Raw genomic sequence first — 17,280 nt, 5'->3', positions numbered from 1 at the left:
GAACGGACACATCTTCGTAAGTAAAAAAAACACAAATATTTGAATAAATAACACTAAGTGCGAACAATTTGTAAACAGACACAAGAACCACACGCGGGCGACAACCGGGTGGTGGAATACGGAGGACAGAGTTGAGAATTTCCTCGAACGGGACAGGACAGGAGGAGAAGTTGAGAACAAGTAAGTTTGGAACAGATAAACATGTAAAACGAAACAGAAACATGCAAAATCTGTACAAAACATGTAAAACCGAACACGCTGTTAAACATAACCTAAAATTACAGCTACAACACAAACGTAGAACACAAATCCGGATCGGGTTGGACGGAAAATAGGAAACAAACAAATTGTAAGACAAAAACACACACACAAACACAACATGTACTAAACATTGAAATATTTGCAGCTTTGATCTGCCGTGAATAAATTGGCTGATTGACAAGGAGGTTTATTTCCGTTGGCGTCCGAACATCATCAAAGAATTTGTTTCCGGCGTGGAACAGTTCAGGATGGCCCCCAAACCCAAGCCGGATGTTCCTGCCGACTGCGTAGTCTGCGGCAAAGCGAAGGGTGACGACGCTGAGACGGTGGAGTGCGAAGCTTGCCGGCTTTGGGCACATTTGGAGTGCGCTGGAGAAACGGGAAAAGTTGAGAACTACTTTTGCCCGAACTGTTCTCAGTCGCTGCAAGTGCCAAAGACCCGGAAGAACGCCAAGAAACCGAAGAGCGATGCGGGCACTACTTCCGGCGCTGCTGACCTGCCAAAGGACGTGCTGGAACAGTTGGAGTTGGAACGAGTTGAGCGGGAGAAGAAGATGGCCCAGGAGGTGATGATCCGTATGAAGCGGATCGAGATGGAGAAGAGTTTTGCCGAGCAGGAGCTCCGGATCGAGAGAGAGATGCAGGAGAGGGAGTTTGCGGCGGCGAACGAGGTGCGCGCGCTGAAGCTCAAGATGGAGCAGGAGTTTTTGGATAGGCAGAAGGCTGCGGAGGAAGAGTTCCTCGCGAAGCAGAAGGAGATCAAGAAGCTCGTCAAGAAGAGCAAGCAGAAGCTTGAGAAGGCCGCGGTGGATCCACCGGCTGGCAAGGGCGAGGGAGCGGGCGCGGGCTCGACGGACACTCCGAAGGGGGTTCTAGGAAAGCCGAAGTTACCCGTCCCCAAACTCAGCGATTCCGATCCCGACAGCAGTGGTGATGAGAGCGACGAGAAGGAGGACCCGACGACACCGGTTTCCGGATCGCGCGAGGTCTCTGACGGGCCGGGGAAACCGGTCACGAAGTTGACGAAGGAGCAGTTGGCGGCTAGACAAGCCATGTCGCGACATCTGCCGAAGTTCTCCGGGGAGCCGGAGGTGTGGCCTCTCTTCATAAGCAGCTTCAAGTACACCACTGAAGCCTGCGGATTCACGAACGTAGACAACTTGAAGAGGTTGGTGGACTGTCTCGAAGGGCCAGCGCTAACGTTGGTGCAAGGTCGGCTCGTGCTGCCAGACGCGGTACCGGATGTCATCGAAGACTTGCGACACATGTTTGGCCGGCCGGAGAAGCTGCTTCGGGCGCTTTTGCAGAAGGTCCGGAACGCGCCAGCTCCCACGAGCGAAAATCTCGACACGTTCATCCATTTCGGGATCACCATCAAGCAACTGTGTGATCACCTGGAAGTGTCGGGCATGAAGGACCATCTGAACAACCCGATGCTGGTCCAGGAGCTGGTTGAAAGGTTGCCGACAAGTCATCAGCTCGACTGGGTGCGCTACAGGCGGGGAAAGGTCAACACTCCGCTGAGAATGCTGTCCGACTTCTTGTCGGAACTGGTCGAGGACGTGTCGGAGGTGGCCGAGTTTGTGGCGCTCTCGCTTCAGGAGCCGACGAAAGTACATGGCGGGAAGGGCAAGCGGAACGAGTTCGTGCACCTGCACGAAGCGACGAGAGAGAAAGCGGCGGGTGGCAGAACGAGCATGGCTTGCTACGTTTGTAAACAAACCAGCCACTTGATACGGAACTGCAGCGAGTTTAGAGGAATGCGGGTGCCTGAGCGCATGAAGACCGTGGAGCGCTTGAAGCTGTGCACGGTGTGCTTGAGCAGCCATGGCAATAGCGCGTGCCATTCGAAGATGCGCTGCCAGATCGGAAATTGTCGAGGACAACATCATCCGCTACTTCACCGCGAGGAAGCTGCGAGGCAGTTCCAACGGGTTGACTGCAACACGCACAAGGTCGACGGCGGGGTGATCTTCCGGACAATTCCGATAACCATGTACGCGGGGAGCAAGGCGTTCAACACTCTGGCGTTTTTGGACGAAGGATCGTCGAGTACACTCATGGAAGAGTACGTGGCCAACAAGCTGGGAGTGCAAGGAAAGCTGGAGCCGCTGGTCGTGTCCTGGACAGCCGAGATCGATCGGCACGAGAACCAATCTCGTCGCGTGAGCCTGACGCTTGCGGCCAGAGGTTCGAGAGAGATGTTCCAGTTGGAGAACGTGCGGACGGTTTCGAAGCTGCAGTTGCCGCAGCAAGATGTGAGGTTTAAGGAGGTGCAGAAGCGGTACGGTCATCTGGCGGGCGTACAGGTTGCAGAGCAGGCCAAGGAGAAACCGACCATCTTGATCGGTCTTGACAACATCCATCTCTTCGCGCCGCTGGAATCAAGAATCGGTCAACAAGGCGAACCGATTGCAGTCCGTTCGAAGCTCGGCTGGACCGTGTACGGACCTGATACACCCAAGCCCTTGGTGCATACGTTCCTGAATCTGCATGTCGTCAAGCCGGCCAGCAACCAAGAACTCCACGACATGATGAGGGACCAGTACGTTCTGGACGAAGCTGGTGTTGCGTCGTTTTCGGTGCCGGAGTCTGCCGAAGAGCAACGAGCGAAGAAGATCTTGGAGACGACGACGAAGCGCACCGGAGAGCGGTTCGAAACCGGTCTGCTGTGGCGCGAGGACGAGCGGAGATTTCCGGACAGCTACCCGATGGCAACGCGGCGGCTGCAGGCGTTGGAGAGGAAGCTGGACAAGAACCCGGCGTTGAAGCAGAACGTCTGCCAACAGATCGCCGAGTACCAGAGCAAGGGGTACGCACATAAAGCAACGGAGGAGGAGCTGAAGAGGACGCCCAGTAACGCCGTTTGGTATCTGCCACTGAACGTCGTCCTGAACCCTCGGAAGCCGGACAAGACCAGACTGGTTTGGGACGCGGCGGCGTCGGTGCGGGGTGTCTCGCTGAACTCACAGCTGCTCAAGGGACCGGACATGTTGGTGCCGCTGCCACGAGTTGTGTGTCATTTCCGCGAGAGACCGATCGCGGTTGGTGGTGACATCCAAGAAATGTACCATCAGATCAGGATCAGAGAGGAGGACAAGCAAGCTCAACGCTTCCTGTTCCGTGAGAACCCTGCCGACGCTCCGCAGGTGTACGTCATGGACGTAGCAACGTTCGGGTCGGCTTGCTCCCCAAGTTCGGCTCAGTTCGTGAAGAACCTGAACGCGGACCAGTATGCGGAGGAGTTCCCGGAGGCAGCTGCGGCGATAAAGGAGCGACACTACGTGGACGACTACTACGACTCGGTGGACACGGTCGAGGAAGCGATTCGGCGGGCCAACGAGGTAAAGTTCATCCACTCGAAAGGAGGTTTCAACATCCGGAACTGGGTGTCGAACTCGAAGAAGGTGCTGGACGCGATGGGAGAACAAAGCGTGAAGACATCAGTGCACTTCAACCAGGAAAAGTCGGCTTTCTACGAGCGTGTACTCGGCATAGTCTGGGAACCGGATCAGGACGTGTTCTGCTTCGCGGTGGCCTCGAAGCCGGAGTTCCGCGACGTTCTGGCGGGAGAGCGACGTCCGACCAAGCGGATCGTGCTGAGTGTGGTCATGGCGCAATTCGATCCAGCGGGATTCCTCGGACCAATCACCATTCTCGGGAAGATCCTGGTGCAAGATCTGTGGCGCACGGGGTGCGAGTGGGACGAAATGATCGACGAGCTGGCTTTCCAGAGGTGGTTGCGTTGGATCAACATTTTGGCGGACGCAAAGCACTTCAAACTACCAAGGTGCTACTTCGGGAACGCGCGGTGGGACGAGATTGAGGAGATTCAGCTGCACATCTTCGCGGATGCGGGCGACAAGGCATACGGATGCGTGGCGTACTTCCGAGCGATTGTCCGGGGCGAAGTGGTTTTGGCGCTGGTGATGAGTCGGTCCAAGGTGGCGCCGCTGAAGATGCTGTCCATCCCGCGTCTGGAGCTGGAGTCGTGTGTACTGGCGGCGCGCATGTCCCAGGCGATTCACGACAACCACAGTTTCCCGATCAGCAAGACCTTTTTCTGGACTGATTCGGCGGTCGTCCTGTCGTGGATCCGCTCCGATCAGCGTCGCTACAAACAGTTCGTCGGATTTCGGATCGGTGCCATTTTGAGCATGACGTCGCTGATGGATTGGAATTTCGTACCTACGCAACACAACATCGCCGACATCCTGACGAAGTGGGGTAAGGATCCGAACGTCCGGCCTGACAGTCCGTGGGTCTGCTGCCCGAGGTTCATCCACGACCAGCAAGTAAACTGGCCGAAGAAAAGCTTGCCCCCACCGAACACCACGGAGGAACTTCGCGTGCATCTTCTTCTACACGACGTGAAGGTGGTGGACACCATCGTGGAGGTGAACCACTTCTCAAGGTGGACGATGTTGGTGAGGACCATGGCGTGCGCTCACCGGTTCGTGTCGAACCTCAAGCGGAAAACGAAAGGGCTGCCGATGGAGACGCTGCGTGCGACGAAGGCGCAGGCGAAGATGCTGAGACCGACGACGGTACCGTCGGTTCGAGTTGCGTTGCAGCAAGACGAGTACAAGCAGGCGGAGGTGTACCTGCTGAAGATGGTGCAGGCGGAGAGCTTCATCGACGAGGTGAAAGTGCTGACCAGGAACAAGGATCGTCCGGCGGATCAGTGGCTCGCCCTGGAGAAGTCCAGTCCGCTGTACAAGCTGACTCCACTGGTCGACGAAGACGGCCTGCTGCGGATGGAAGGGAGAACCGAAAACGCGGAGTTTCTGCCGTTCGATCTGAGATTCCCAGTGATTCTACCGAAGGATCACCACGTCACCCGGATGATTGTCCAGCATTACCATCAGAAGTTCGGGCACGGATATCGCGAGACGATCAAGAACGAACTGCGCCAGCGTTTCTTGATTCTTGGGGTCAACAATCTGGTTCGACAAGTGGCGGCAGCGTGCGTCTGGTGCAAGGTGCACCGCAATCAGCCGTTGGTGCCAAGGATGGCGGCGCTTCCTGTGCAACGCATCACACCGAATATTCGCCCGTTCAGCTACGTCGGGGTTGATTACCTGGGTCCGCTCGACGTGTCAGTTGGACGCCGGTCCGAGAAGCGCTGGGTAGCGCTGTTTACATGCTTCGTCACGCGTGCAGTGCATCTGGAGGTGGCGTATGGGCTGACGGCACAAACGTGTCTGATGGCGATTCGTCGTTTCATCTGTCGTCGAGGCCCTCCGGTCGAATTCTTCTCCGACAACGGAACGAACTTTCGGGGCGCGAGCAAGGAGCTGGTGGAGACGGTGCGGAGCATCGGGAACGACTGCGCCGAGGTGCTGACAACGTCGCGAACGAAGTGGACCTTCAACCCACCCGCTGCACCCCACATGGGGGGTGTTTGGGAGCGTTTGGTCCGCTCTGTGAAGGAGGCGCTGGAGGCGTTGGACGATGGGCGGCGGCTGACGGACGAGATTCTGGTGACCTGTCTGGTGGAAGCGGAGGACATGATCAACTCACGTCCGCTGACGTACGTGGCTCAGGAATCATCGCAAGCGGAGGCCCTCACACCAAATCACTTCATCCGAGGAGCTTCACCGAACGAACCCAACACGGTCCCGCCATCTCCTCACCCTGCAGAAGCTCTACGTGACGCCTACAAGCGGTCGCAACAGTTGGCGGACGTGATGTGGCAGCGCTGGATCAAGGAGTACGTGCCGTCGGTGAATCAGCGCACGAAATGGTTTGGTGAGACGAGGCCGCTGAAGGCGGGCGACCTGGTGTACATCGTCGACGGGAAGAACCGGAAGTCCTGGATCCGCGGGGTGGTCGAAGAGCCGATCGTGTCCGGCGACGGGAGGATTCGCCAAGCGATGGTACGAACCAGCAGCGGACTGGTGAAGCGCGCGACAGCGAGACTGGCCGTGCTGGAGATCGAGGGTAAACCTGCTTCAGAGGCTTCGGAACCGGGTTTACGGGCCGGGGGATGTTAAGGCCGCTCACTGCCGCGACGGAGTCGACACCATGCTGCTGCGTGGGAACGAACGTCGCGCGACGGCAGCTCACGCGCGTGAGTCGTGAGAAGAGGGAAGTGAACAATGACAAACTGGCAGGCGAAGGGGTAGACGAAGAAACAAATCAAAACAAAGTTCACAAATTAAAAGTTTACGAGCACGGAATAGTTAGCGCGGAGGAAAAGTTAGTTTTGTGAGGAAATTAGGAGTTTTTGAGGACTTGGGAGTGGAGTTTGTGGGCCGGGTTTACAGAAAGTGAACGGACACATCTTCGTAAGTAAAAAAAACACAAATATTTGAATAAATAACACTAAGTGCGAACAATTTGTAAACAGACACAAGAACCACACGCGGGCGACAACCGGGTGGTGGAATACGGAGGACAGAGTTGAGAATTTCCTCGAACGGGACAGGACAGGAGGAGAAGTTGAGAACAAGTAAGTTTGGAACAGATAAACATGTAAAACGAAACAGAAACATGCAAAATCTGTACAAAACATGTAAAACCGAACACGCTGTTAAACATAACCTAAAATTACAGCTACAACACAAACGTAGAACACAAATCCGGATCGGGTTGGACGGAAAATAGGAAACAAACAAATTGTAAGACAAAAACACACACACAAACACAACATGTACTAAACATTGAAATATTTGCAGCTTTGATCTGCCGTGAATAAATTGGCTGATTGACAAGGAGGTTTATTTCCGTTGGCGTCCGAACAGCGGACTTGGGGGACAAGGCAGAGCACACCAAGGCGCGCATTAAGTGCGCCAACTGTGACGGCAACCATACCGGTAATTACCGCGGATGCGTCGCGCGCAAGGCGTACCTCGAGGAGCAGGAAAAGAGGAAGAAGAAAGCAGCAGCATCCCACCCTTCTCAGCGGAATACGAGCGCAACCATTCCTGCAGCTGGACAGCGTACGGTTCCAGCGGACAACTCAGCGTTCCCTCCTGGATGGGGGCGATCGTTCGCCAGCGTGGTCGCTGCCGGTAGTGGCGATGCGGCCCAGCAAGAAGTAACCGGAGAAGATCTCTTCACCTTGCCGGAGTTTTTTGCTCTAGCGGGTGAGATGATGACGCGGTTCCGGACCTGCCGTAACAAGGCGGAGCAATTTCTGGCCCTCGGGGAGCTAATGATGAAGCACATCTACAATAGATAAAAAAACTGTGATCTAGTTTAAGCTTTTTCTATTTCTATCCCCTTTCCTTTGCAATTTCAGTAAGTTTTTTCTAAAAATTTTCTTACTTTTGATAATCTCTTAGTCATAAGCAATAATCGTTCCAAAATGGATTGAGATTTAACACACAGCTGAAAGGAACTCCAAAACTCTGTTATGTACTGCGAATGAACTAATTGTAACATGATTATTCACTAATAAAACCGAATTGAATTGAATTATAATTGGATGAAACAATGTCAATTGTAATGGTTTTGGAAATATGTGATTTTATTTACAAAATCGTCAAAATTGCCACCCTGACGCGTCAAGAACCACCCGAATGACCTAATAAAAATTTTGTATAAAACTATTTTGGGTAGAGAATCCCGAGAATTGGAAGCTGATCCGAGCATTTTAAATTGTTGTATTGGAACACCGTAAATACACATTGTTAAGCTGAATTTTGTAGGATGTTGAAAAATTTGTCAATATATTTTTTTCTACAAATAAAAAAATTTAAAATCCAATTCAGGATTTTTGGTTTGTCATCCTGAAATTAATTTAAGTAGTAGTAGGACAAAAACGGAATAAAAATCACAGAATTTTAAAATTTGCAGCTTTCTCTACACTAAAATTATTGTAACTTTTCATGTTTATTCTGCAAATTTATTCTGGATGTTATTTGCTACAAATCCACGTAAACAGTTTTGATAAACACGAATAAAGTTGATGTTTCCAGATGAATTTGAAAAAAAATAAATATGAAAAACCCTATTTTGTTGGTATTATTGAAACTGACGACCAAGATACACATTTTTTCATGATGTAGGATATTGAAGACATGTTGAGGGAACTCGAAACTGATGTTTTGATGAAATAACAACGAAAAAACATCATAATTTCAGAAATTTGTTGAATACTTTTTCATGATTTTAGCTTAAATATACTGTTTAAAAACTTCAATATGAGATAAAATCAATTTTTACCGATAGATTTTTTTGAAAAACCGTTTCCCTGACTCGGGGCAGTCCCCCCAACAAGCTCTAAAAAGAATTACCGAGGTTCATTCAAGTTATATAAAAATAAGCTTTAGACAAGCCGAAAAGGGGAATTCATTTTACCAAAATCTTTTAACAATATTTGTACCATCCTAATATAAAATTTTGGATATTCTACATTTATGACACTCTATAAAGCTCTCAGTGTTGTTAAAAAATTGCAAACTTTATGTTCTCAGCGACTACAAACATCATGCCCGAAATTTTGTCTCCAGAATTTCACTGCTCTTCTTTACGTCGCGAGATTCTGAGCACCATGAATTGCTGGTCTCTATCGCGTGTTTACACAATCTCTTGTGACATTCACTTTTTCTCTCTCACTCTCACAATCACAATCACCCTGCTCCCCAGATGGTCGTCACAAAATTTGCCAACGCAGTTTAACGGAACGTAATAAGTGGTCGTTTCCCAATCGGCCGCTCGCGCTCTTTCATTGCGGTTTCTGAGAAAACAACAGAATCTTCGGCGAGTGTGCGTGAACGAGAAAAATAGAAGAAGTGATAAAGAGAAAATGTTCTTAAGCAATAATTTGATCAAAAATATCAAAGGTTTTATATTGGAATACCACTTATGAATCAATTTCGAGCTCAACGATAAAAAGAAAAAAATGTATATTGTTTGAACGATTTAGCATCAAAGTGTAACAAAATCGTGATTTCGACTCTTTACATCAATAAGAATATAATTTTCATGTAGGCCAAATTCTTGCGATTATTTTGATACATGTTGATGTTTTGAGCACAGTAGAAATCTGAGCAGATAGTCCTACCAAATTGAAATGAGAGGAAAGTACAATCTTGCGAGAGTATGTATTGCTTTGTACTGGCCTTCACAGATTGGCACCCTCAACTGGGCGAACAGGAACTGCAGTCTGAATGGGGAAAGCAGTTTTTAGAGCACATAAAAGTTTTAAATTTGGAAACCCATGTACAAATAGTGTTGTGCTGGATCTGTTCGAATCAAAACCAATCAAAAAAATATTGTGCAAAAACATGGCAAAAACCGCTGTGCAAATTTGCCCCATGAATCCCGATTTACCCCAGATAACCGAATTTGTTGCACTGCGCTGTAAGTGAACAGAGTTTGAGATGTATGACAAGAGTTTAGAGAACATATCACGATTTCAACAATGTTGCTTTTACTAATCACGTGAAGATTTTATTTAATTATCCTATTGTTATAATTGTAAAATGAGGTCAACAACAAAATTGCATTTCATATTTTAAAACAAAGAAACAACCTTCGACTAATCACTAATGTTTTTTTCTGCGATGCGCTTTCCCAAGATAAAAAAAAACTTTATTGAAGAGCTTCTACAGAAAAGCAAAAAAAAAAACATTACGCCATTCCGATTATTTGCTCTGCACTTTCCCATTTCAACTCAACATCGCGCTAATGATTAGCAACGCGTGAACTGTATTTAATTGCATCAGTAGCAATTTGCCCGCTATCCTCTAGCAAAGTGTAAACTTTTTATACTGCTCATTGCCCACTTCATAACCACCATCAACTGTGGTGAGCTGGGAAATTTCAGCGAAACAGAGTTTTAAATGTGATTAATGATCAATAATCTGTTTTCACTTTTATCTAAATATAATTAAAACATTACCGAAATGAAGCTCAAAAATATTTTTATTTTTATTTTCAAAATGATGAGTGTGAATTTTAGTCCCTGTTCACCCCGATTAACGGTAGCACTGGAGTGCACTTGCTCTCCAACGTCAATACAATTTTCTCAACGAAGCGGTGTCATGTGGCATTTAAAACACCGACTATGAGTGTGTGAGTGCATGTGTGTGTGTGTTCCGACAGCACATCCTCTCACGACGGAAGCGGACACGTGTGATAAATGGCAGAATTATGTGCACCCGAGGGATACATGTGTTCCAGTCTGTTCAGTTCAGGTGACGGGATGGTGGCGTTGTGGGGGCGTAGATTCCCGTCAACCGGATGTTCAATTTCCAGCAGGGAATTACGTAGCTTTCAGTGTAAGCACTTCCGCGGAACCGACAGACGATGGCCGTTGAAGTCATGGGGTCACGTTGGCCGCGGTGAGCACAGCATTATGGCAAGTTGTGAACTACTTCCCTAAATGTTATTGGTGAGCCCAAATCGCAGTTTGTCGAGTCACGTACCTGGTGTTTGCATCGGTTTAGCATGAACTGAGTTGGTAACCAGGCTAATAATTTTCTCGGTAATTAAGATCTATTGAGGTTTGGTGTTTGGCTCTTTGGTTGCAAGCCTTGGTTTGGCGTCAAATACCGATGGTCAGGTTTGCACGATTCAACTAACGCGGGTAACTGAGTCGAATTTGGACCACAATCTTTTTTATGCATTTTCTACAAAACACCAAGAATCTGCTTTAAAATTTTTCTTCAGATAAAGTCAACTAGGATTTATGGTGACGCGTAATTAATTTTCATGTGTGCAATTTCTTTGGAAATTTTTACATTCTATCAAACAATCACAAAATTCATATTTCTAAATATAAATTAATTGTCAATTTTAACGCAGACATGGGCACTAACTGCAATTCCAAATAAACTTGAGCCCTTATTTTTTTCCATTTTTTTTTTCAAACACAATCATGCAATAAATTGTATAACAAAGCTTAACTAGAAATATTTGATTGGAGTTTAAAAACCAAATCAGCTTCTTCTACCCTATTTTCAACATTGTACTCCATGGATGAACCCACAAAGTGTCTGCTGGTGCGTATTACTACCACTGTCCGCCAAAATCTCCCGCCAGTGTCGTGGTTTTGGCGCGCGCACAACAATGGCCGGTAAAGCGTACAAAACGCGATACTGCAGTAGACTCGAGTCTCGCCACACCCCGCAGTTCCACTCTTGACCGTCACCACCAACACTGATATGAACGAAGCGCGGCGAATAATAATGCTAAATTTATTGCCATCATATTTCATACAAGAGTTCAATAAACCGGTGCGGTGCTGGACCGAGCCGGCCACACCACGCTCTCCGGGGTTAGCCCTTAACACTGTTACGGGGCACTTCTGTTAGTAATGGTCAAACGCGCCCGACTGCTGGAGAGCAGCCCTTTTCTGGTCAGGCAGTGTTGGCAGCCCGTTTGGAGTGAAAATTAATAGTGAATGGGATTTAATCTATTTGAGTAAATTAATTGTTCAGCCAGCAGGAGAGCGATAAATGCTGATGGTGATTAGTCTGATGTTGAAATAGTAGTTTATGCAACAAGTTGCAAAAAGAGGATTTTTTTAGCACGAGTCGTACATTTATCCAACGAGGTTCACCGAGTTGGATAAATACGAAGAGTGCTGAAAAAATCAAGTTTTGCAACGAGTTCCATACAACATTTTTGCAATTCCAAAAACACCCATTGAGTGAAATTTTAAGTCAAATTTTCATGTATTTTGTCAATAAATCGTTTAAATCAAAAATGTTGAAAAGTGTTACTTTTCGAAACAAGTGCTGAAAAGTTCAACTTTTCAGCACCCATTCAGTGCTGAAAAGTAGAACTTTTCAGCATTAATTTTGAAAAGTGTTGCTATTCGATTCTGTTATTTTTGGTACAGAAAAGTAGGCTATTTCGTCGTTCAAGAATGACAGGAAAAGTAAGTAGTTTCACGACGGAATTGCAAAAAATATTTTTTCAAGCCGTAGCTGGAAATCATAATTGAACGCAATTGTTCAAAAGGATTATGAATTTAATCAAAACCCTTATGACGTTGTTTGCAATTATTCGTGAGAGCAGCTTCAAGCTCACAATTTAGATTGTCCTACTCAAATTAATGCATTTTTATAATTCTGTATTATCAAGTGCAATTATCTTGTTCAGTTAGAGTTTTTTTACCGCGAATACTCATCTAAAACTAAACATGCTTTTAAACTTTTATCAGCACAGCAAACAGGTGTTATAATGCGGTCACATAATAAAACCCACATTGATAACTTGCTTTCAAAATAAACAAAGTTCAACATAAAACACTCTCCAGATTCCCACACGTTTCAAACTTTTATCGAAGATATGATCAACAACAAACAGCTCCTTATGTATTTTACCTCACACGTTTGAGAAAAATAATCTCAAACTGGTGCACCAGAAGATTCATGCTCTTGCATGGTTTATGTGTCTGTACGGTGAATGATGCACAAACTTGCACGTTAAGTGATGCCACTGGGGTTAACTTTGTTTCCAAGTTTATGTAACACCTACGTGACTTATCGTACACAATAGAGCAACTTTCAAAAAAAATTGGAATTTTCCGCTTGTCAAAAACACAATTTTTCATGATAAGTTCATCTTCACAGAATTTAGTCCTTTAGAAAGTATTTTCTGATCGTTTATTTCTGTCTTTAAAAACGTTGTCAGGCCGATTAAAAAAAAATAGTTACACTTTGAACGAAATCAAAAAAAAATCAAACCATCCACATTAACGACCCGCGGGTCTTTTGTGGTCTCTTTTGCAAGTTTCTGCTCGAACCTAGGAGTCCGAAGGCTTGAATGGGGAGAGCACCCAAACCTCTTTCTACTCCAAGGAACCTTACACACCAGTGTTTGAACTGACGACCTTTGGATTGCGAGTCCAACCGCCGCCAGCGATTCCACCGGAGTAGGCTTGGTTTGGTGTGTTGTTTGTACTTATGGCATGGAGACGACTCCTACACCTGGAATGACCAAGGCCGGGACCGACATTTTACTTCCTCATCCGATGGAAGGTTGGAGCAGATGGGAATCGAACCCAGAATCATCCGCTTACAAAGCGGACAGCGTAACCATTCGGCCACGCACTGCCACATTTAATATTACTTTATAAAAAATCTGATAATAGGGTCCTAAAGCCTTATGTAAATTTTTAAGAACAACGATTAAAAACACGCTTAAAAACCATTTCTGATCACCTTTTTTTGTTTTAATGCATAAAAAAAGTTGACGAGACAACATTTTTTTCGATGGATAAACTATGGCCCCTTGGAAAGAGCTGTCAAGTAGGACCTTTCCTGTCAAGAAGGACCGCAAAGTTAGAAGAAGTATAGGGGAGAGTGGGGAGACTTGATCCCCGGGGAGACTTGATCCCAAGCCTGTATCTCATCAGCATGTGGGTAAAACAATTCGCTTTGTTCTAGAAAGTTGTGCGAAATTGACTAAAACTCATTGTAGAAAACAAAGAAAAAAAATAAAAAATGTTTAGATTGAGTTACACACATTTTTCGAAGAAGTGCTGCAAAAAACTTCCAAGAGATCTTTTTTCTTTGTTTTGATAAGTATAGAAAACACTCAAAAATTATTCAAAAACATATTTTTTTATACATGAATTGTTTGATAAACATATCAACTCAAAAACCCTTGCGCATTTGACGTTAAATTTATCGTCATACTATTTTTACAATCAATCCAGGTTTTTAAGCGAAGATGGCGTGCGAATGGTGAACGCCCGAAATGTCAAAATCACGCAGTGGTACCAACATTGCAAAAAAAGTGTGCCATGGCATGACCGCCACATTTTTTTTCTAATGTTGGTGCTACTGCGCGATTTTGACATTTCGGACGTTCACCATTCGAACGCCATCTTCGCTTAAAAACCTGGATTGTTTAAAAAAGTGCGTTTAGGGAGACTTGATCCCTGCATTTTTACAGTCACTGGAATAAGCCTCAAGATTAAATAATTTGGCTGGGTTTTCGTACATAGTTTCCTTCAGTATAGTTGTACATAACTAACTGCAGTTTGAACCATTTTTCAAAAGTTTTCAATTTCAATTCGGTTTTATTTGTGAATAATCAAGTTACAATGAGTTCATTTAGGTACGCAACAGAGTTTTGGTGTTCCTTTCAGCTGTGTTTTACATCGTAATTCAATCGAAAAATTATTACTTATATAACTATGGAATAGACAAGAGTAAGAAAAAGTTTTCAAAAAACTTACAGAAAGTGCTATGGGAAAAGGATAGATAGAGAGAAAGCTTAAAACTAGATCACAGACAAAAATAATCAATTATAGATGTGCTTGATCATCAGCTCCCCGAGGGCCAGAAATTGCTCTGCCTTGTTACGGCAGCTCCGAAACCGCGTCATCATCTCCCCCGCGAGAGCAAAGAACTCCGGCAGGGTAAAGAGATCTTCCCCGGTGACTCCTTGCTGGGCCGCATCGCCGCTACCGGCAGCGACCACGCTGGCAAACGAACGCCCCCATCCAGGAGGGATCGCTGGGTTGTCCACTAGAACCGTACGCTGCCCAACTGCAGGAACGGCTGCGCTCGTACTTCGCTGAGGAGAGTGGGACGCTGCTGCTTTCTTCTTCCTCTTTTCCTGCGCCTCGAGGTAGGCCTTGCGCGCGACGCATCCGCGGTAATTGCCGGTATGGTTGCCGTCACAGTTCGCGCACTTTACGCGCGGCTTAGTTTGTTCTGCGTTTTCCCCCAAGTCCGCCTTTCGTGGCAGTGCGCACGCCTCCGAGAGGTGTGACTCACCGCACTTCACGCAGCGGGGCCGGAGGTTGCAGTTCCGCGAGCCGTGGCCGAATTTCTGGCAACGGTGGCATTGCGCTACGTCCGTCGGGTTCTTGGTGTAAAACCGCCAGTTTACCCAGAAACCGTCCAACGTCTTAGTCCGCCGCAGATCTTGGATCTTGACGGTGCCGCGGTCGAAGTACAACAGGTACAGGGTATGCGTACCCGTGACTGTTGTCTTTCGCGAGAGCACTTTAATCTCCCGTGGCTTTATTCCGGCGTTCGAGAGGTGTCGCTTCAGGTCGGCGATCGGACGGTCTTGGTAACCCTGCAAGACGACCTTAACAGGGGGCTTCTCTGGGTCGTATGTGTAGAAGTTGAAGTTGCTACGCTTCAGTTCTTCAAGCACCAGGTCGAAATCTTTTCTGTTCAGTGTGATCACTTGCACTGCCGACTTACCGATTTTCAGACAATATCCGAGGCCTTCCAGCAACTCGTCGACATCGTCCGCCAACGTGTCCAAAACAAAAATTGGAGGTGGTCTTCGTTCCGTAGGAGAATTGTTCTTTTTTGACGTCGACACTTTTTTCCGTGCACGACCATCATCGTCGTCGTCGTCGTCGGTAGTGCTGCTACCGTCGGTGTTGTTGTTGTTGTTTTCTTCGTCGTCGCTCAGCATCTGGAACTCGTTCCTGATGGGGATGTTGGCGGATGTTGATGTGCCACTGGTTGTGGCACCGGAAGTACCGGAACGGGTTCGCACTGGTGATCTCGGAACATATCCGGGATGTAGTAACTTTTTGTCGATTCTTTCTGCGTTCAAGCTCCCCTGCGCGATGGCGGTCGACACGGCGTTGGTTTGTTTACCTTTTTGCACACGGCCGGTAGACGAACTTCGCGGGTTTTTCGAGGCCGCACTCGAACTGCCACGGCCACGGCCGGCCCTTGGCATGCTGGTGGAGCAAACTCGCGACTAATCACGGTAAACTACGGCGAAAAAAATCGAAAAACGATGGAGCACTGAGCACTTGACTGCTGCTTGCTCTCGTGCGTACACGGAGGTCTTTTCAAAAGTTTTGTAAACAAAAATTACCAGCTTTTGTAAACATGCTCAATTTGGTCTCAAAAAGAAAATTTTAGGTTTTTAAATATTTTACATGCTAAACTTGTTATATTTTGAACACAAACGTACAGGTTTAATGTGAAATTGCTGTATCTTATAGAAAATTAAATGTTTGGATTAATAAGAAACATTTTGCTTAAGATTTCTTCAAAATGTTGAAAGGGGAATCAAATTACCCCCAACATTTTGAATATGCCGGTTTAAAAAATTTTTTTTTTAACTCTTGGTATTATTCGAAGAGTTTATCTGATGAAATACCCTTATCAGTCAAACATAGTTGAATGTTTAAGCTTTCAATTCATGCAAAAAGATCATAGTTTTGTGAGAAATTGACTGAGTTATGTGCGATACAAAAAAGGGGATCAAGTCTCCCCACTCTCCCCTACGTCGAGAATTGTGTTCCACCTTTTTGAATAAGAATATGTTTGATTCAAAATATTCTATCGGTAAAAATTGCGTTTTTCATAAAAAAAAGTGTTTTCCCATTGAAAGTACCATAGGAGGAGACACATGGTGGCTGAAGTAAATTCTAATTATTATATGTCGTGTTTTAAAATGTTTTACATTTCTTTTACCCTTGATTAACATAAACTTTCGAAGAATATATTTTAAAATCATCTTTTTTATTTTTATTTAGTACCAGGCGTTCCAATTTTTTTTTCTGAAAACGCAATTTTCACCGATAGAATATTTTAAATTGAACATATTCTTAATCAGGAAATACAAATTTCGATTTTTTATATTTTGCTTCCGCAATACCGTGTTTTTGTGCTGTTTTTGTTTGGTATTTTTATGAAGATTTATAGTGAATAGAAAAGAATTCGGAGACTGGGTTCAATAAAAATATAATAACCCCACGAATTCCCCACTAAAACAGCATGGAAAAAACAAAAGTGCTCGGATCGGGCTCAAAATTAGGAGTTCCCTGGCCGAAAAAAGTGAAAGGTAATAAATTGGCCTTTCAAAGAAAACTAAAAAATTTCTTACTTTTTTTCTTTGAAAGGCCAACTTATCACCTTTGAATTGCGTATTAGACAGCTAAAATCGGTTAAAATTGTGGAGTTATGATTTTTTGAAAAAAAAGTCGAAATTCAACGAAAATTGCCATTTTTTGGACCACCCTATTGGCCAAACAAAAAAAACACGGATCAGCTCAACTTGTTTCGGCCAGGGAACCCCTAATTTTGAGCCTGATCCGAGCACTTTTGTTTTTTCCTTGCTGTTTTC

The 17,280-nt window shown here is 46.1% G+C and overlaps 1 protein-coding gene across 1 annotated transcript; it reads left to right on the top strand.

Annotated features, from left to right (window-relative positions):
* The first annotated feature begins 509 nt into the window (after window positions 1–509).
* LOC119766039 lies at window positions 510–6,165 on the top strand. Its single transcript, XM_038250393.1, has 2 exons — window positions 510–6,007; window positions 6,075–6,165. Exons 1-2 carry the CDS (start codon window positions 510–512, stop codon window positions 6,163–6,165), a joined length of 5,589 nt encoding a protein of 1,862 aa, XP_038106321.1.
* The last annotated feature ends 11,115 nt before the right edge of the window (window positions 6,166–17,280 follow it).

This window comes from Culex quinquefasciatus, chromosome 2, assembly GCF_015732765.1.
Source record: "Culex quinquefasciatus strain JHB chromosome 2, VPISU_Cqui_1.0_pri_paternal, whole genome shotgun sequence".
Taxonomy (NCBI): Eukaryota; Metazoa; Arthropoda; class Insecta; order Diptera; family Culicidae; genus Culex; species Culex quinquefasciatus.
This window is presented reverse-complemented; position numbering and strand designations above follow the sequence as displayed.